A 19,104-nucleotide genomic window follows, 5' to 3' on the forward strand; every position below is an offset into this window, starting at 1 on the left:
TTTTGCATTTATTACAGTCCTTCCGACTTTCTGTCACGAATGATCACTGCATGTGCCCACATCTCTCTCTCCCAGATGACTGTGACCCCTTTATGAGAAAGAAATGGTCAGGTACTTTTTTGAGCTCCTACAGAGCTTAGGTGTTCAAACTACTGTGATTGAATGAAACTGAGCAGTGGGGAGAATGAAGTCAAATCAGTGAAACAAGTTTATCACAAAGTATCATCTATACAAGGCTGGCTTTGTTCCAAATAAGGGCTATGAGATCTGTTACGAATGATTTGTAATTATTAATTATATGTGCTCTCATTTTCCGCTTCTCCCTAATTATCCCTGTGTACTTGTTGAATCGCTCGCTTTCAAGACAGTCCTTGGCGATCTGTATACAGAACTCTGTATTGCTGAGTTTCACCAGGAAAACTGAGGTTTCTGAAAACTGCTTTTTCCACTTATGCATTTATTCATCATCAAGGTTGTTAGAAAAACTGGAAATAAATTTGCATGTACTTTTACAGATTACAAAACTTGAAGCTATTTTTTCCTTATATAATGATTCCTTTGGTTCGTAACTAAATGGCTTTTAGAAAATTGACATGATCCTTTCTTTTGTCCTAGTAATATCTTATGTCCTCATGCTTTGTATTTTGTCAACTGGGCACAATACTCCTGTGAAGTAGGTGGGGCAGGAGTAAAGACTCTTTCTAGTACAAAGGATTAAAAAAAATAATAATAACCCAAGACAGGGCAGCCCGGGTGGCTCAGGGGTTTAGCACCGCCTTCGGCCCAGGACGTGATCCTGGAGACCTGGGATCGAGTCCCATGTTGGGCTCCCTGCATGGAGCCTGCTTCTCCCTCCACTGGTGTCTCTACCTCTCTCTCTCTATCTCTCTTTGTTTCTCATGAATACATAAATAAAATCTTAAAAAATAATAATAACCCAAGACCATTTAAGCCAAAAAAAACCTCCCAATAAACCCAGTGTTTTTCCTTAGGTAACAGAAGTCAAGGGATAGAGCTTTCTTCAATCTATGGCTGAATCCAAAGACTAAGATGACATCATCAGGGTCCTGTGTTCTATGGTTCGGGTCTGTCTTCTTTTATATGTTGCCCTCTCCCCCTGCAGACAGGTCTCTAGCAAGTTGCCGGAGAAGATGGCTAATAGTAGCCTTAATTTCACATCATCCCAATACCAAGACACAAAGTGCAGGAGATAGCATTCTTCACCAGCTCTACGTGGAACATCTTCAGAGGAGGGCTGTAATTATCAGCTCAACCAGGACCACCCAATGGGAAAAGAATGGTTCCCCAGGAAGCATGCTGAGCAGATAATGGATGCTCTCTGCAGCGGGCATATCGCATATCCTATGAATAGTCATCTACAGGAAAGGAAGCACAGAGAAATGAAGTAACTTTTCATGATCCCACTACTGGTTGGTGAGAAAGGTAAACCAGAAATCCAGGACTCCTCACTCACACCTCAGCTCTTACCTGCATAACCATGCTATTTCTTTTTTTGGGTGGGGGGGGGGCGTATATCTTTATCTCACTATTTCACACTAAGAAGCCAGGCCCATAAGTTTCCAGAAACACTATGACGTCATTTCATTACATCTATTTCTTTGCCATATATATATATATATATATCTCAGTAACTTCACATTCAAGGAACCACAATCAGAGCTGCCTTGTTTGTTTCAATATTCTGAGGATTTTCTGTAACTTTGGTTTGGTTTTGGTCCCCCACCCCCACCCCCGACACACACATTATGGGCATTTTACATACAAGGATGTTAAGGTGGTTGGTTTTTTTTTTTTTTTATTTTTATTTATTTACGATAGTCCAGAGAGAGAGAGAGAGGCAGAGACACAGGCAGAGGGAGAAGCAGGCTCCATGCAGGGAGCCCGACGTGGGATTCGATCCCGGGTCTCCAGGATCGCGCCCTGGGCCACCCAGGGATCCCGGTTGTTTTTGTTTTTTAAAGTCGCTCTTAGAATACAACATTTGAATAAACGCACACCGACAGGTAATTCATTCCTCTTTCCTCAGTATATTCCCTAATTTGTTGTGTGTGATGACCATACACATACTGACAGGATTTACTGTAAAAGTGGCTCCTCAAAAAAAGTCAATATAAAAAAATAAATAAAAGTGGTTCCTCTTCCTATAACAGGCAAGTGGCTGATGCGGCGGAAAGAAAATTCTCGGCTCGGCTGGCGAGGCCCGACGCCGTGCGCGCAGGTGCGCAGCGCCCCCTCCCGGGTGCGGCAGGTGCGCGGGTGGGCAGGTGCGCAGCGTGGGCAGGTGCGCGGGTGGGCAGGTGAGCGGGTGGGCAGGTGCGCAGCGCCCCCTCCCGGGTGCGGCGGGTGGGCAGGTGCGCAGCGTGGGCAGGTGCGCAGCGCCCCCTCCCGGGAGCGCGGGTGGGCAGAGCCGGCCGGAGTCTGCGGCTGAGGGCGGACGTGCGGACGGACTTCCCGGCTCCGAGCCTCGGAAACGCCTCAGTGCGCTCCGCAACATACCTCCCGCGCGGGAAGTCCAGGCTTGGCTGCATCTCCAACGCCCTGAGCTCGCCGGGGCCGAGGGCCGCTCCTCCATCCCGCCGCAGGTAAGGGATGCTCTTGGGGCCCGGCCTCCCATGGCGGGGGGCGGACACTTCGCCCCAGGGGCGGGGCTACGTTACGAGGGTGGGACCCCGCCCCGAGCGGAATGACGTCAGGTGGGCGGGGCTTCGTCTGGGCTGGACCGCGCGCTGTGGGTGGGGCTGTCCTCGGTGGGCGGGACTGTGCTCTGTGGGTGGGGCTTCGCCCGATGGGCGGGGCTTCGTCTGGGCTGGTCCGCGCGCTGTGGGTGGGACTCGGCTCGGTGGGCGGGACTGTGTCGGTGGGCGGGGCTTCGCCCGGGCTGGACCTGCGTTGTGGGTGGGGCTTCGCCCAGTGGGTGGGGTTTCGTGTGGGCTGGACCTGCGCTGTGGGTGGGGCTTAGCTCGGTGGGCGGGGCTTCGTCTGGGCTGGACCGCGCGCTGTGGGTGGGACTGTGCTCGGTGGGCGGGACTTCGCCCGGTGGGCGGGGCTTCGTCTGGGCTGGACCGCGTGCTGTGGGTGGGACTGTGCTCGGTGGGCGGGACTTCGCCCGGTGGGCGGGGCTTCGTCTGGGCTGGACCGCGTGCTGCGGGTGGGACTGTGCTCGGTGGGCGGGACTTCGCTCGGAGGGCGGGGCTTCGTCTGGGCTGGACCGTGCGCTGTGGGTGGGGCTTCGCCCGATGGGCGGGACTACGGCCTGCGGGAGGAGTTTTTGACTGGCTGCTTCTCCCCCGGAACTTCCGGAAGCTCCTGTGCGTGCAGATGGCGTCGCCTGGGTCGTGAGCTGCTGCACGAGGGTATCGAAGGTGTGGTGAGAGGTGGGTTTTCTGGCAGAGTGGCGGGAAGTTTTCGGGGTTTGGGGCAGGACTGATGGGTCTCGTGTCAGAGAGGCCTGGAGGCCGGGCTCGGTCGCGGGCTGCCTCCGGCAACCCCAGGGGGCCGCGGCCTGCGGGCGGAGGCCCGAAACCCCGGCGCCTTGTGGGCCGTAAGCCCTGTCCGGGTGCCAGTTTTTCGTTGCGTCCCGTCATCCCAGTATTCACGTTGTTGTCAGAGAACTTCAGTATTGCCCCACCCCCAGGGTATTCCTGGGGTCCTCGTGAACCCTCCTCACGCCCACAGTTCCAGTGGACTTCTCCCTCTTGTGCCCATGTGTATGCTGCTGCTGGCAAAGCCATGTCCCGTGTCTGTGTCTGTGTCTGTGTCTGTGTCACGCACGTATATGCGTATATCGCTTTTTGTTATGTCTGTCGCTTTTAAACCACACCTGGCACATAGTCAGTTACGAATACTGGATGAGTGATTGGATTTGGGCTTTATTGGAAGGATTTTAGAGTGTCTGGTTGGTGGGGATAGGATGTGTATCTTCTGCTTCCCGTGTCGTAATCATGAATTTCCTACTGTGTTCCTGTTTGTTTGTTTGGAGTCGGAGGACGGTTGGCGTTTGAAAGCATTGCTGCCCCCTAGTAGTTTACTGAAGCTAGACACTGAAGGAGGATATAAATTTCAGTTGAGAGAGAGAAGTTGAGCAAAGGCAAGAAAGGAACATTCAGTGTCTTCAGAGAGCAAGTAGTAAACTAGGAGGGGTGTGTATAGAGAAGTGGCAGGAGGTATGTTGGGTGTGTTTAAGCTAGATCTGGGGCTCCGACGTTATACCAGGACAAAGGGCACTGCCCCTAGTGCACTGGAAGAGTGATTCGAAGTTTTTAATATTGGGGAGGTTCATCACACAGACTTGAATGCGGATGACTTAAGCCAGAGGTTGGCAATCTTTCTGCAAAGGGTCAGATGATAAATTATTTAGGCTTTTTGGGCCACCGTTGTAGCAGGAAGGTGGCCATAATAAACATAGCTGCGTGCTACCAAAACTTGGAGAGACAAGTTTGGTCCATTGATAGAGTTTGCCCATCTGTGGTCTAACCAAATGTACCTAACGACCATAGCAGTAATCCAGTCCTGAACCAGTCAGTATTACATTATGTTTCTGTATTGGCTTTATTTATACATGAGACCATATCTAGTCTCCCTGGCTTTGAATCGTGTCATTTCTTCATTACTAACAGTGTGACATTGGTCAAATTAACCTCTTTGCATCAGTTTTACCTGTAAAATGGGGATAATAAACAGTACCTCCCACAAAGTCTTGTGTAAATTAAAGCACCTATAATATTCACATAGTGCGTATACACATACTATACACATACTACAAGCTCAATAAATCTTAGTTTATTTTTTTAAGATTTTATTTATTCATGAGAGGCACAGAGAGAGAGAGAGAGAGAGGCAGAGACACAGGCAGAGGGAGAAGCAGGCTCCATGTTGGGAGCCTGACAGGACTCGATCCCGGGTCTCCAGGATCACAACCCCGGCTGCAGGCGTTGCTAAACCGCTGCACCACTGGTGCTGCCCTTAACTTAATATTTTTTAATTTTTCCTCTATGCATTGTTAAAGCAAACGTGAGACGTGTAAGATTTATAAGGCTTAGTGCTCTGTAGAACAAAGAAAATAAGTAAAGTTTCAAGCTAAGAGCCATTCAGATAGAGGTGATATGGAAGTTGTGAAAGTAATTTAAGGTAGGAAGTTAAGATTAAGGACTGATTTTGAGGAAGTGTACGTAAGTGAGAAAGTGAGGCAAGTATAAAGGAATGAGAAAGGAGACAGGAGTCCATCCTAAAGTATGATGGGAACCAGAATAGCATAGTAGTGTATATAAACTAGCAGGATGGCTGGTGATGGTTAACATGATCAGATGCTGCAGAGAGCTGAGAAAGCACTTGTGTTGGTATTAATGACTTAAACTAGCAGAAATTAACATGGTACTTCCGATGGGCCAGGTATTAGAGATACAGGAAAGAATAAGATATACTCTGCACTCAAACAGCAGAAAATCTAGTAACGATGAAAGACATGAAAATAATTTAATATATGCAACAACTTTAAAAACAATCAAGAATAAAATGCAATTTCTTAAATTAGTATCTTTACTTTAAAAACTTAAATTGATTTATAGTTTATAAATGTGGGCAGTTAATTGAGCTCCTTTTTTTTTTTTTTTTCCCCTAGACAATGGCCAAGAACAAACTAAGAGGACAGAAGTCCAGGAGTGTATTTCATATAGCCAGCCAAAAAAACTTTAAGTCCAAAAACAAAGCAAAACCAGTTACCACTAATCTTAAGAAGGTGAGTACCCACTCTAACTTTATTGTTTACTAGCAAAGCATAGTTGTAAAGCCACTGGGAAACCAGATGCTCTTATGTAATACAGGTTCTTTTCTCACAAAGGCAGGATAATTTTCAACATTTTTTTTTTAAATAAAAAAACTTACCTCCCTTTTTTGATGTAGATGTGTGAAAAAAGAAAAGACACTTTAATTGCAAATGCATGAGGCTCCAAAGAATGGATTTAAAAGCTTTATCAGTCATTCAAAGAACTGTTTTTAAAAGCTTTATCAGTCAAAAACCATAGTATGGGAAACAGTTCTTATCTCTGAACTCAAATATAGTCAAGAACCTCCTAACAAAGAAAAGACATAAAATGCTGGTCAGCACCCCCCCCCCCCATTCTTTTTCTCCTAATTCTGGTCTCCCTGAAGGTATCAACATCTCAAACAAAAACCTATAAAATAAGATCTTTTCTTTCTTAAAATGCAAAATTTGAAAATAAAGATGTTTGTCTGTTTTTGTGCCTTTTTTTTTCCCCAAAAAATATTTGGGAAATGGGAAATTTCTTTGAGCCTACGTAGATTCTTGAAGAAAATTCTTCAAAGGAATATTTTCAAGTTTAAGTAGTAGGTGGAGTCAGCTCTCAGGACTTAGTAATTGTCATAATAGTCATAGAAATGTAACATTTTATCTTTCAGTTTTTATCAACTATCTAAATTGAGCTTTTTGATCAAGGATTTTATGACTTATAAGTGCTATAAAGAAAATAAAGAAAAAAAAAAAGAAAATAAAGCTAGGTGATATGATATGGGTAGGGAGTGACAATTTTATATAGGGTTATCCTCAAAGTTGACAATGAAGCTGGTATCCAAAAAAGGAGCAGTTAGTCTAAAGTTAAGTGTTGGAAGCAGCATATTCTAGGTAGAGAATAGCAAATGCAAAGGCCTCAAGCTAGGGAAAAACTTGGTGTATTTGACTGACAGGAGGTCATACTAGAAGCTTTATGTATACTAATAGATCTAAAAGAGGGAAATCTGGATAAGCAGGCTGGTTAGAGAAATTATCATAGTTTGCTCCGAAAGTTGCCTAACTTAACTAAGTGGAGGTTGTAAGATTGCTGGGCTTATTACCATTATCTCTGTGGTAAATTCAAGTTTGTGGTCACAAACTCAAAGTGAAGCAAGCCAGTCAGTCATCATTTCCTCCAGATTCACTTTTAGTCTCAGAAAAAGCTGTCAATTGGATTTGACTAGGTTGCCCAGCAGGTTTGATTAAGGGAGAAAAGAGAAGGAAAGTTAAGAAAGAAATGGTTGAGTAAATAACGGTCATGGAATCTGCTGGCTAAAGGAAAAGTGAAGATATGAAAATGTGAAAAATAGTGAAACTTGTGGGAGACGATTTCAGTAAGACTTACGAATGGTTAATGTTAGTAAACTAAATCAACTAGAAGAACAGGAGGTAGTCCAGTCACAAGCAATGAGGCAGCCAAAGGTGATCCCTTGGGAGTGTGTGGCTGAAGGTAGGTGGTAGGAAAGAACCCTGCAGTTGAGGACTTGAAAAGATGAAGAAACCATAGGATTCGATTTCTGTTGGAAGACCATCACCAGGCATAAGAGAGGTCAGTGAGCCAACGTTTGAGATCCTGCGTGAGGGAGCAAATAAATGTGTTGATAGGTGACATAGTGAGGGAAGAAGTATCAGAATGTTCTGATGCATTAGGTGCAAAGGAGCTGAGTTTTTAAGGAGAAATGGTTTGAGAGCAGCAGTGAAGAACAAGAATATCACCTCACCTCTTAGATTTAAGAGAGGAGTGCTGCAAGGGAAATTGTCCTCCAGTGACTGGAAGGGACTTCCAATAAGATCAAGGAAGGATTCAGAGATGGACTGTTAGAAGGAGAGTAAATCATCAATCCGGGTTCCTTGTTTTATAATGAGAAAGGATACTACCATAGCCTAAAAAGGAGTGTGGTCGTGTATTTCAGTGCCTAAACCAACTCTGTATCTGAGGTATGTCCACATAATTTTTATTTTTAAAAAACCAGAACCTTTTGTCCAAAATTTCCCAGTAAGACCATAAGAAATTTTGTGTGACTTTTCCCCAAAAATGGGTAGGGTTAATGAATGTTTAGATTTTTAGGTTTAACAAAGTTGAATTAAAGTTGGATATATTTTATCGTTAATGGCCTTTTTTCTTTTTTAAAAGATAAACATTGTGAATGATGAAAAAGTTAACAGAGTGAATAAAGCTTTTGTAGATATACAAAAGGAACTTGCAAATTTCTCAAAAGGCCTTTCCCTTGAACCTCTGCAGAAACAGCTGGTGAGTAGGAATCCTTTCCTTTTGTTATGGCTAATAAGTTAAACTCCCAACTTTTTAAAGCCAGTAAGTTGAGTGTAATTTTTAGTATTTGGCTCTCTGCTATACTTGGCCCTATAATATATATAGCATATTGAATCATATTCAGACTCTAAAACATTGAGTCTAAATATGAGAATTTATTATTCTACTTCCAAAGGTATGCCTGGAAGAAATTAGATAATCAATTCTATAGAAGTCATTTTTATTCACTGTTGTTATCTACATTTTAAAATATAACATTTTTCTCCCTTCAGATTCCTCAGCAGTGTCATGAAAATGAACCAGTTAATGTTGATGAAGCAACAAGATTAATGGCTCAGTTGTAATACACTGGAGATACATCAAATCCCCCCCAAAAGACCAATAAATTAAATGTTTTATACAGTTTTATTTTTAAAAATCTTGTTAATGTACAGGCATTGGCACATTTTTAAAACAAACTACATAAACAGATCTTTCCTATAATCTAGGAAAGTGGAATGTCAGAAGTCAACAAAATGTGATAAACTTAAAGTGCTAAAACAGAAGGCACTTCACAAAATCCGTTCACTGAAACAGTTAATATATCCTACTTTACATCCTTCACTTTATAAGTGGCAGTGAATGTGTGTTTGGATTGGAGGACACACAGAAACATGGACAGTTTCGTGGCAGTAAAAAAATATAAGACAAACAAGTGATGAGCTGTTGGCCAACATTTTTGTTTTCAATGGCCTTAAGTCTACTTTAACTTTGCTCTCAGATGAGGGAAAAACAAGGATTCAGAATTGGAAGAAAAGTGGAAATCTCAGGATGTAATTACTTGAGGGTGAGGGGGAGATTTATGGGTATTAAATCAACTTTTCCCTTGACAAAACCCTTTGTTCTTGGTTGAAAAGAGCCCTTTGTTTTTATGAAGTTTTGTGAAGTAAAAAAGAAAGTATTAGAGAACACTTCAGAATCAGTGAACTAAAAAGGTGTTACATTCATTATTTTAAATACTTAGGTTATTAAGAAGTCTAAAATGTTACAGTTAGAGGTAGATAACAGTCCCAAGTTTCCGTGGAATCTAATAATTTAGTATCTGGACATCAAACAGATCACAAACTCCTTCATTATCATCTAAATTAAAGTTGTAGTCATCTGCCGGGGTAGGAGAAAGCCGTAAGAGAGGAAACACTGTAAGCAAAAAAAATACAGTGTTAAACACAGGTTTTACATACAGTTAATGATTTTTAGCAAACCTGTTCAAATTCATCAACCCAAATTATGTATAAGAATTTTTTAACTATATAATAGAAAAAGTAATCAAATTAATGACTTGTAAGATACTGTATATTTTGAAGGATTCTCATTTAAAGATAATTTATGCATTGGTATGCATAGGTAAAGCTTGAGAAAAAGAGGTTAAAATTTTTATGGCTTGAACTTGTCACACTAAAATATGTGCTTCAGAAACATTGGCCAAAGTATATCCTCTGATGTGCTAAATAAGTTACTACTATTTTTTTTTAAGATTTTATTTATTTATTCATAAAGACAGGCAGAGACACAGGCAGAGGGAGAAGCAGTCATCAATCATACAGAGAGCCTGACGTGGGACTCAATCCAGAGTCTCCAGGATCATGCCCTGGGCTGCAGGCGGCGCTAAAACGCTGCGCCACGGAGGCTGCCGAAGTTACTACTTTGAAAACAAAAGTAGGAACTCAACTTAATCTGCTGATGTTCTGTTTTTACAGAAATGTTTAATCTCTAATGGTTACTGTACCATTTGCCTCTTTAATAGTTACAACTTCCTAGGTTTGGCTATATTTGTTAGGAACCAGGACTGAATCTAAGAACTTACAAAAAGGTGAAGCCAAGAGTTATTATTAAAGTAATTAAAAATTATTTTTTTTGTATTTTTAAGAATTAATTCAGATTAGATGACGACTTGGCTAATGTTAATAATAGTTCATGGAGGGGCACCTGGGTGGCTCAGTCGATTAAGTTTCTGCCTTCAGCTCAGGTCATGATCCCAGGGTCCTGGGATTGAGCCCCTGCATTGGGCTCCCTGCTCAGTGAAGAGTCTGCTTCTCCTTCTCCCTCTGCCTTTCCTTCCCTTTGCTTATACTCTCTCTCAAATAAATAAAATATTTTAAAATAATAATAATAGTTCAGGGACTTCAACTGGTTGCTTGAAATGGTCTTGGTTAGATTATTTACAAAACTGGATTTTGAGATTACCTATAATAATTTTACTCTTCTTGGCCACATTCTTTAGATATGAAAAGGGCTAGTTTACTAACTAGAAATTTATTCAGTGACAGTAATAAGTATCCCCTTATGGGCTCTTTTTTTCTCATAATGCAGAAAAATAAAAATTCTGAAGGATGCCTATGATTTACTATTAAGTGGGAGATCTTTCATAAATCATCATAGGATGTTAAGCAGTTAAAAAACATAGGTTCTGCATTTCTTTTAAATCATGCCACTTACAAATTCTAGAAAAGCATTCTTGATAAATAGTAAAACTTTGAACTGCTTACCATCAGAAGACATTAACTCATCAATGATATCTCCACTAATAGATCCTGCTGGAAACAAATGTGATAAAGTTTTGTCACATGTCTATTTATATAGTTTAATAGTAAAAAGCAATTTTATTTAAATGCAGCATATATTTAAACAGCATAAAACAGTTAAACAGCAGCTTGATTAACAGCACAGTGTTAAGGTCATAGAACTTTATGAAAAAGATACCATTTTCATGAGCACCTACTCTGTGCTTGGCATTACTTTAAAGCTTCCAAACTCAAGATGTAGATCAAAAGACTTGTCATTCGCCCAAAACTGACTCCTCGGTTTTACAAAGTCAGTGGTACTGTAATTCTCCCAGTCACCCAACCTTAAAACTTCAGCATCACTTTCCATTCCTCCTGTTAAATTTATCTCCAGATCTCACATATTTTATTTTGCCTAAACAGTATTTCTCAAATCCTCTTTATTTCTCTCTCCAATCCTATTATCACCCATTTTAGTGTTAATGTTCTCTCCTTGTTGCATAACTGCAGACATCAGATTTTTAGTCTCCACTGCCTCTAATCTCTTCTGTTTCCCAAAAGCATCCTCTTTGCTAATCGTGTTACTCCTGTGCTCACCAGTACACAGCTCTAAGTATGCTACTTCCCTTCTTGGGGAATCTTCATTGGCTTATGAGCTAAAGTCCCAAGTCATTAAAGTTCTCCCTCATCTGAACCGAAATTACTCTTCTCTACTATTTCCAAATACAAAACCATATACAGAAATTTAATGCTTTGTGGAGGCTGATGTACTAATTGTGTCTAAGTTAAACCACATAAAACTTGTCTGCCTTTATACATCTCCCACTAGATTATGATTAGATCATAAACTTTTTAAGAAGAACGCTTTCTGCTGTGCACCTCATTCTATATCTGTAAGTATCGGAATAGTTATAGAGGAAGAAAAGGAGGAGGCTGAAAAAGTATTTTGTGTCCAGTTAGATCTTTATAGCCTTATTCTTAACTATTGTGAACTCCCAGAGTAGTAAGCCTCATGCCACATTCCATGACACATGAGATGTGTGCCAAAGGTGAAAATAAACATGGGATTGTATACAATGTCGTTTTTTTTGTTTTTTGGTTTTTTAAAGATTTTGTTTATTTATTCATGAGACACACAGAGAGAGAGAGAGAGGCAGAGACACAGGCAGAAGGAGAAGCGGGCTCCCTGCAGGGAACCCGATAGGGGACTCCAGGATCACGCTCTGGGCTGAAGGTGGCGCTAAACCGCTGAGCCACCCAGGCTGTCCTACAGTGTCGTTTTTAATGGTCTAAAATATTACATCTAGACTGGCATGACTAAGTCAATCATTCAATAACTATTCAGAGAATAGCTGCCATGGGCCCTTTATTTGGGATCTGTAAGGAGTGGCTAAATACCTGGCCATGTAACCACAGGAAAAAAAAAATTGAGTGCCAAGGAAGTTTCTATAATTTAGATCTGGACCCCTCCTAATACCCAGTTTTTAGAGTTTTAGTTACTTTCATTTCAGATTAAACGACTTAGGAAGGCAAGATATCCTAAATTGGAATTGAGACCTTTTTTCAAATACATAAAACTAAGCCTTCCAAATAAAAAGTATGACAATAAGAGTATGAAGAAAGGAGGCAAGTGTCACTATACATCAGTTTTGATTTTTCTTAAAGGTAATTGGAACGCATTTAACTCACTTAATACTAGAGTGACTTAAGAGATAAAAGAACCTTACCAAAAGTAAGCCTCTGATTAAAAAAACAAAAAAAAAGAAAAGAAAAACCTGACATATGTAAATAGTAAAAGTGGGGGGAAATGAACAAATTTCGATTAATTCCAAACATGGAATCCTATGGAACACTGCATACTTAGGCCCATCAACTATCTTTTCCTTGGTCTCTGTTTAAAAGTCTACAGTCGTAACCACATTATACTGTATCCAATTGTCTGTGTGTCTGAACATACAATCAGATTGTACGTCTACGTTACCTCAGAAACAAATCTGTAGTAATATAATTAAAGGCAGGGTCCGTTTTAAAATTTTCCTCATCACACCTATCCCAGTGCTGGGCACACAGGGGACTCTAAATATTTATTAAGCTTACCATTTTGCCTCCTGTGTTTGGTAAGAGAATAACCATAGCTGACATTCAGAACAGCTCACCAACTTGTTTAATACAGTATTCATATTCTCCCTTCTTGACTTTTTAAAACAAAGGCCCTAGACCCACCTGATGATAAGTCTGTGGCTGGTGTCTGTTGAAGATTTTGGCTTCTTTCGGAGACATGTTCAGGCAGATTCTGGGTTGCTATGTTGGATTTCTGTGCAGTCACTGGAGTGGAGGGCTGAGAGGAGGGTTGTGTGAGGTCATCAGGTGGGGGGACAGGAAAAACCACAGGCTTAGACGAACTGGACTCTTTATTTATAAGCAGCACGTGGATAGGTCCTGAATGACTCTTTAGATTGATCTGGTATTTCTTTTGTCCATTCTGACCCTTTAAAGGTATTGGTTATAAACAAATGAATAAATATTAACATTTCTAAGTACCTTGGAACATTAAAAACTAAGATAAGCAAAGCTATTAGGCACTAATTATACATATAGCATAGAATTATATATAGCAGAGTCAATAAATCGACTGACTCAACTTAAGGCAATCTATTATTGTTGTTATTATTGTTGTTATTATTATTGTTGATATTCAAGTTGAACTTTCTCCGTAGTCAGGACTGTTATATCAGTTATAACATTTTAATTGATTCTTCAAACATTACTGACTGTATCATTACCCATTCCTTCATGTCTTCTAGCTCAAAATCAAATTTGATAAAACTGGTAATCAGAATGTTAAATGGGGGACACCAGGGGGGCTCAGTGGTTGAGCGTCTGCCTTTGGCTCAGGGCATGACCCCGGAGCCCCGGGATCGAGTCCCATGTCAGGCTCCCTGCATGGAACCTGCTTCTCCCTCTACCTGTGTCTCTGCCTCTCTCTCTCTCTCTGTGTCTCTCATGAATAAATAAATAAAATCTTTAAAAACCAAAAAATGTTAAATGAATCGGTCACTTCTGTAATTTTACTAAAGTCATCCAAATTCAGATATCAATACTTTCAGATAAAAAACTTAAGAAGCAGTCATTGAAAGTGTTTACACACGGTTAGCTCTTGTACAGCTAAAGAGAAAACACTTGTCCCTCTTAAAGACAGTAGGTCAATTTTAAGAAAAGTTCTCCTACATGGGATCCCTGGGTGGCGCAGCAGTTTAGCGCACCTGCCTTTGGCCCAGGGCGCGATCCTGGAGACCTGGGATCGAATCCCATGTCAGCCTCCCAGTGCATGGAGCCTGCTTCTCCCTCTGCCTATGTCTCTGCCTCTCTCTCTCTCTCTCTCTGTGTGACTATCATAAATAAATAAAATTAAAAAAAAAAAAAGTTATCCTACATACCATTTCTGGGATAGGTACCTCCAGCTGAGTACCAGAAGGTGCTTGAATGGCCAAAAGTGTATCACCTGGTGAAAAAAATATTTTTAAATTTTAGAAGATACAGTGATCTTGGAATACAGTGGCAAGAGTATGGACTCTGGAGTCAGAATGCTTGGGTTTGAATCCCAGGTTAGGTGACCTTGGGCTTTAGTTCCTAATTCTGTAAAATGAGGGAAATATAACTTACTGCATTGGCTTGTTTAGGGATTAGATGAGGTAATATATGTAGATCTTAAAAGAGGGTAAATATTCAGCGTTAGCTCTATTCTCATGAACAAAGCTCGTTAATTTTATCTTGTCTTGTGTAAAATCGGAGGTTCTTGAAACCTTTAGCCTCAAATAACACTGTTTACTTGAGATTTTTAAATTACTGAAGTGTCTAGGAATACTAGAGATTAGGTATGATACTGTGAAATCTTGAGCTTAAGTGAACTTAATTTTAAAAGCTAAATTCAAAGCAGACTCTGTTGAGTTGAAAATTAAAAATACTTTCCCCAAACTTTCTTAGAATGCTCAGAACAGGGATGCCTGGGTGGCTCAGTTGGTTAAGCAGCTGCCTTCCACTCAGGTCATGATCCCAGGATCCTGGGATCAAGCCCTGCATTGGGCTCCCTGCTGCTTGGGGAGTCGGCTTCTCCCACTCTCTCTGCCCCTCCCCCGACTTGTGCTGTGTGCACTCTCTCTCTCAAATAAATAAATAAAATCAAAAAAAAAGAAAAGAAAAGAAAGCTTAGGACATAAGGTGGCAGAGGAAAGCAGTAAGTCCACACATATCGTCAACACAGCCTTGGAAAGTCAGACTTCACCTGGCAAGGTGCCTGGCAGATCTTTTTTTTTATGTGCGTAACGCACAAGACTGTCCTTTTAATAAGCCAGCATAACTAAATGTAAACATGTATGCAAAATTTCATACTTGCAGTATAATTATGGGAATATAGCCCCTTTCCCGCTATAGTTATTAATACACTGTATTGTCCTTTCAGGGGGAAAACATGGAGGCAGGGGTAGGAATCATTGTCCTGGTAATATAATGGATTCACCTAACTCTGCCCTCATGTTTTCTTTGAAGTGCACTGTGACCAGCACATTTGCTCCATACAGTTTCATAAACAGTGCCAGTGAGAACCATGTTTTGTTCAAATTTGGTCACTGACCCTCCAGTTCTGCGACTTTGAGACTCCTGTTTAATCTCTGACTTAGCTGCCCTGCCCACACCCAGTTTACACCTACCAATACAGTCAATGAGGTGAAAACCGAAAGGCAGTTATAGTCATGAGAACAGAAACAAAAGCACCTATAACTACAGAGGCTCTGCAGAGGGAGGGACACAGAATGTCCTTAGTTCCTGAAAATAAGGACTTAGGGTGAGTGCCTGGGGAATTTCGAATCACTCTTTACTAAACAGGTGGATCAGAAGAAGAATGTTAGAACAAACTGACTAAAAGTACTTACCATTAAAGCAATTACAGATGTCTTCATGAGTTACATAGGAAAATGTACTGTCATGAGAGTTAAGGAACAATGTGTATACCAAGGTCTAGGCATTTAAATTAATAAATCTGCAGGCCAAAACAAACAAAATGACCAATGCATGAAGGTGCTGCCACACAGGATAAGGTTTAAAAAGTAAAATTTAAAAAAAGGTATTTAGTCTAAAAAGGCAAAGACAGAGGTCCATAAGAAGAGTGCCCATCCTTTGCTCTGAGAAGTCATTTTTTTATTTCTGTGACATCTAAGGACCTTTGAGAGGGAGATGAAAAACAGTGCATATTGCTCATGGAGCAGAGCTTCTGGAAGGGAAAATATTGATGGGGAAAAGGATGTTATCAGCAGGAGTGGACAGTGACCAGATAGACCTCCAAATCGAGAATCTTCCTGAGTCATGGTTTAGGGAATTGGGAATGGCCAAAATCTTGGAAAGCAGTGCAGCAAAGTCCGAGATCAACTAGTTCAATGGTTTTTGTATCTTGGGGCACCACAAGGCACAGCTTGAAAACCCCATTGTTATCAAACTGTTAAGGAGCTTTGATTCATAGAAAGGAAATAGCAAATGAGATCATGGACTTATTCAACAGATTACAAAACAACATAAAAAATTAGTTGTATACATTAGTCAAAATTCATGAGAAGTGGTAGGAGATAAAGGCCATTAAAAAATTCCATAAGAGTATGCATAAGTTTACAAATCAACAGAATCATTGGTATTTAAGAGAACAGTGATTTTTAAGAAACACATGAAGTAAACGCTAATTTTTTTCCCCAAAGTAATATGATAAATACATAAGCCTTGGTCCCCAAACTCAAGCAGGTACTATCTTTGAGTTAATATTAGGCAGAAAGTATCCTGGATTGATTGCAGGCTCATGATATTTTATTTTTAAGTAAATATTAATTTTTCAAAACTTTCAGAACTACTGAATTTTTAACCACTTCAGAACACTGAGCATAATTATTTAAATATACCTATACATTTAACAATGACTTCTAATATTCAGAAACCCCCATGCACACTTTAGCTAGCATACTGCATCCTATCAATGAGAGATTGAAAGTAGATGAATTTTTCTCAATGCAACACAAGAATGTTAATAGATGTATTATGTACTTTAAAAAGTAAAAACTTTTCAAATGTTAGTATAAATTACTAGAATAATATAAAATTAAAATATATTCACTTATAAAACTTTTTTAAAAAACAATAGAATAAAGTAACTGATCTTCAGACTGGAAAATATATAAATACAAATTCTACAGCTATATGTGTAACTTATTTATTTATTTATTTTATGTGTAACTTATTTAAAAGGATATCTATTATTAATGGAGTCGTCCATCACATTTTTGATGCTTTGCTGTAGCCACAACTTCTGCTGATCAAGTTCTCTTTCCTTCAGTTCTAGATCTTCAATTTCAGCTTTAAGATATCTTAATCTATCTATGACTTCTTTAGTATTACAGCCAGCACCTACACCTCTTAAAAACATACAAGAATTAGTATTCCCAGTATCAGGCCCAGGTTAACATCATTTACTTTTTATAGTAATAATAAAAACTGACTTAGTAATTTATTCAAAACAAAAATCTTTGTAATTTTCTAAAAATCAAGCATTAAAATCCTTAGAAAACTTAAACATCGTACCTCTGAATATATTTGCTTAGAAAATGTATCAGCAAGAACAATCAGATTATCAAAATTCTCAATGTTTTTGCCATACAGAAAATGAAAATTTTTATAAAGTCAAAAAAAAAAAAGTTTTCAGTATGCCCTAGAATGGTGCTTGTCCTCTGAAAGGCCAGGCTAGTGACGGGCACCAAAGGGGTGTCAGAGCTAAACAGTCACACCTGGAAGTGTCAAGATGTAGACTGAGATGCTGGTAAAATAAATTACCACCTTTTAATATTTTGGTGAGATTCTGGCTTTAAAACAAAACAAAACACAAAACTAAGGCCAAAGGGGACAAATCTGCAGAACAGAAAGGATTTTTTACATTCAAACATACAACCATACAACAGTTAACAAATGACAACATGCATTTCGATCAACTTACTATATATATGGTACACATTCCTACATATAGCATGTAGTTCCTGATCTTAAGGAGTTTATGTTAGCTGGGCAGCTATACACTTAGGCAGAGAGGGATTAATAATACAAAGCAGCATGCAGTGTGTGCCAAATGAGCATCCTGAGGGAGAAAATAAGTTGTGAATGTTCAGACTGTAAATCAACAGTGGACAGAGCAAGGCAACATGCCAACACAGGAGTGACACATACAGAGGCCCAGAGCGGTGTGCAGGGAAGGACAAGGCGCCTGCCTGGTGAGACCAGGGGGCCAAGAGAGAGGATTTAGGAGAGCTAAACAGGTCAGATCTTACAGAGCATAGGAAGAAAAATAAAGGTTTTAGACTAGGGTGCTGGTTTGTGACTTACTTCCATTGTATACTGTTTTTTGACTTTTTTTCAATCAGGTCAATTCCCTCCAAGACATTGGTGATATCATAAATTCTTCTCTTTTGTCTCACAGCCAGAGTATCTGCAGCCTGTTTTTTAAAAAGGGGGCGGGGGGGCAAAGCACAATGAAATAAAGGACAATTCGTATTTTAAAGCCAAAAAAAGATTAATTATTAAGTTGACAGCATGAGAGCCCAATCCCAAATTTGACCTGGTCAGTTGCTTGGGAACAATAGCTCTGAAACCTAGCAAATACCAAAGAAATTATTCCATTTAAAAGCCAGCAGATGTTAGAGTGGGGAAAAAATATATGAAATATTAAAGGTCGTGACACGAAGCCCGCAAAAATAAAAGAACACAGTAAGAATACTTCATGTCATCTTATGGACTAATCCCAAGGAGGAGCTACTAATTGTCTACCCGTGTCACTTCCTATTTTATTTCTCTGTTCATAAACAGTCTCGTCTAAAAATAGCAGCGGTTTGGTGCCGCCTGCAGCCTGGGGTGTGATCCTGGAGACCCGGGATCGAGTCCCACGTCGGGCTCTCTGCATGGAGCCTGCTTCTCCCTCTGCCTGTGTTTCTGCCTTTCTCTGTGTCTATGAATAAATAAATAAAATCTAAAAAATAAAAAAATAAAAAATAAATAAAAATAAAAATAGCCTTGTTTTTTCAACTTTGGAAAATTACATCTCAGCAACCTGTTAAATAATTAAGTCTAGATACTTGGCGGGGGGGGGATTCTATATTATACATACATTTGTAGAACCTTGAAATGTACTATCTACATTTTTTAAATTCACAGTGAAAATGGAGGAGTGCATCATGCCATCCCAACACAAAGCATAAAATCAACAAGAAATCAGAATCTATGGCGCAAAGTCATGGTGCCAGCAGATACAATACGAAAGCTTGGTAGTCTGACTCAACAAAAGTTAGGTCAAGAAGAATATTTCATGCTATCTAATGATACGAATAAAATGCAGGAATATCATACTGTTTCTCTAACTGGTTCCCACTCACACTTGGGAGCTTCATTCTACCTAATGCAATAGACAA

At 40.2% G+C, this 19,104-nt stretch overlaps 2 protein-coding genes and 2 long non-coding RNA genes across 6 annotated transcripts in view; 2 read left to right on the plus strand and 2 right to left on the minus strand.

Annotated features, from left to right (window-relative positions):
* Positions 1–813, plus strand: part of LOC140620178 (uncharacterized) — a 52,144-nt gene extending 51,331 nt beyond the window's left edge. The window contains exon 3 of the long non-coding RNA XR_012019931.1: positions 18–813. This is a non-coding gene — a long non-coding RNA (uncharacterized lncRNA). The remainder of the gene's footprint in view (positions 1–17) is intronic.
* Positions 1–2,687, minus strand: LOC140620177 (uncharacterized). Its single transcript, XR_012019930.1, has 2 exons — positions 2,518–2,687; positions 1–1,376 (listed from the first exon to the last, which is right to left on the minus strand). It is a non-coding gene; the product is annotated as an uncharacterized lncRNA (long non-coding RNA).
* RBIS (ribosomal biogenesis factor) lies at positions 2,478–8,480 on the plus strand. 2 transcript variants are annotated; one of them, XM_072804048.1, is made up of 4 exons: positions 2,478–2,603; positions 5,639–5,755; positions 7,941–8,057; positions 8,351–8,480. In XM_072804048.1, exons 2-4 carry the CDS (start codon positions 5,642–5,644, stop codon positions 8,420–8,422), a joined length of 303 nt encoding a protein of 100 aa, XP_072660149.1. In that variant the 5' UTR covers positions 2,478–2,603; positions 5,639–5,641; the 3' UTR covers positions 8,423–8,480. The 2 variants fall into 2 exon arrangements, with proteins under 2 accessions (XP_072660149.1, XP_072660148.1); XM_072804047.1 differs by lacking the exon at positions 2,478–2,603 and adding an exon at positions 3,221–3,395.
* Positions 8,465–19,104, minus strand: part of E2F5 (E2F transcription factor 5) — a 27,280-nt gene continuing 16,640 nt past the window's right edge. Inside the window, exons 2-8 of one of the 2 annotated variants that reach the window (XM_072804044.1) lie at positions 18,026–18,135; positions 16,904–17,067; positions 15,547–15,588; positions 14,056–14,120; positions 12,842–13,106; positions 10,604–10,648; positions 8,465–9,254 (exon numbers count right to left, since the gene is read on the minus strand). In XM_072804044.1, coding sequence (XP_072660145.1) covers positions 9,145–9,254; positions 10,604–10,648; positions 12,842–13,106; positions 14,056–14,120; positions 15,547–15,588; positions 16,904–17,067; positions 18,026–18,135 — 801 coding nt within the window. In that variant the 3' untranslated portion in view covers positions 8,465–9,144. Of the gene's footprint in view, positions 9,255–10,603; positions 10,652–12,841; positions 13,107–14,055; positions 14,121–15,546; positions 15,589–16,903; positions 17,068–18,025; positions 18,136–19,104 lie in introns of both variants that reach the window. The other variant, XM_072804043.1, reaches the window with a different exon arrangement.

Source organism: Canis lupus, chromosome 28 (genome assembly GCF_048164855.1).
Source record: "Canis lupus baileyi chromosome 28, mCanLup2.hap1, whole genome shotgun sequence".
Lineage (NCBI taxonomy): Eukaryota > Metazoa > Chordata > Mammalia > Carnivora > Canidae > Canis > Canis lupus.

What these genes read in the sequence shown, in the direction of transcription:
- RBIS (XM_072804048.1), top strand. Translation starts at nt 5,642, where the DNA reads ATGGCCAAGAACAAACTAAGAGGACAGAAGTCCAGGAGTGTATTTCAT. An exon ending in TTACCACTAATCTTAAGAAG is followed by an intron (nt 5,756 to 7,940) that starts GTGAGTACCCAC and finishes CTTTTTTAAAAG; the next exon opens with ATAAACATTGTGAATGATGA. An exon ending in AACCTCTGCAGAAACAGCTG is followed by an intron (nt 8,058 to 8,350) that starts GTGAGTAGGAAT and finishes TTCTCCCTTCAG; the next exon opens with ATTCCTCAGCAGTGTCATGA.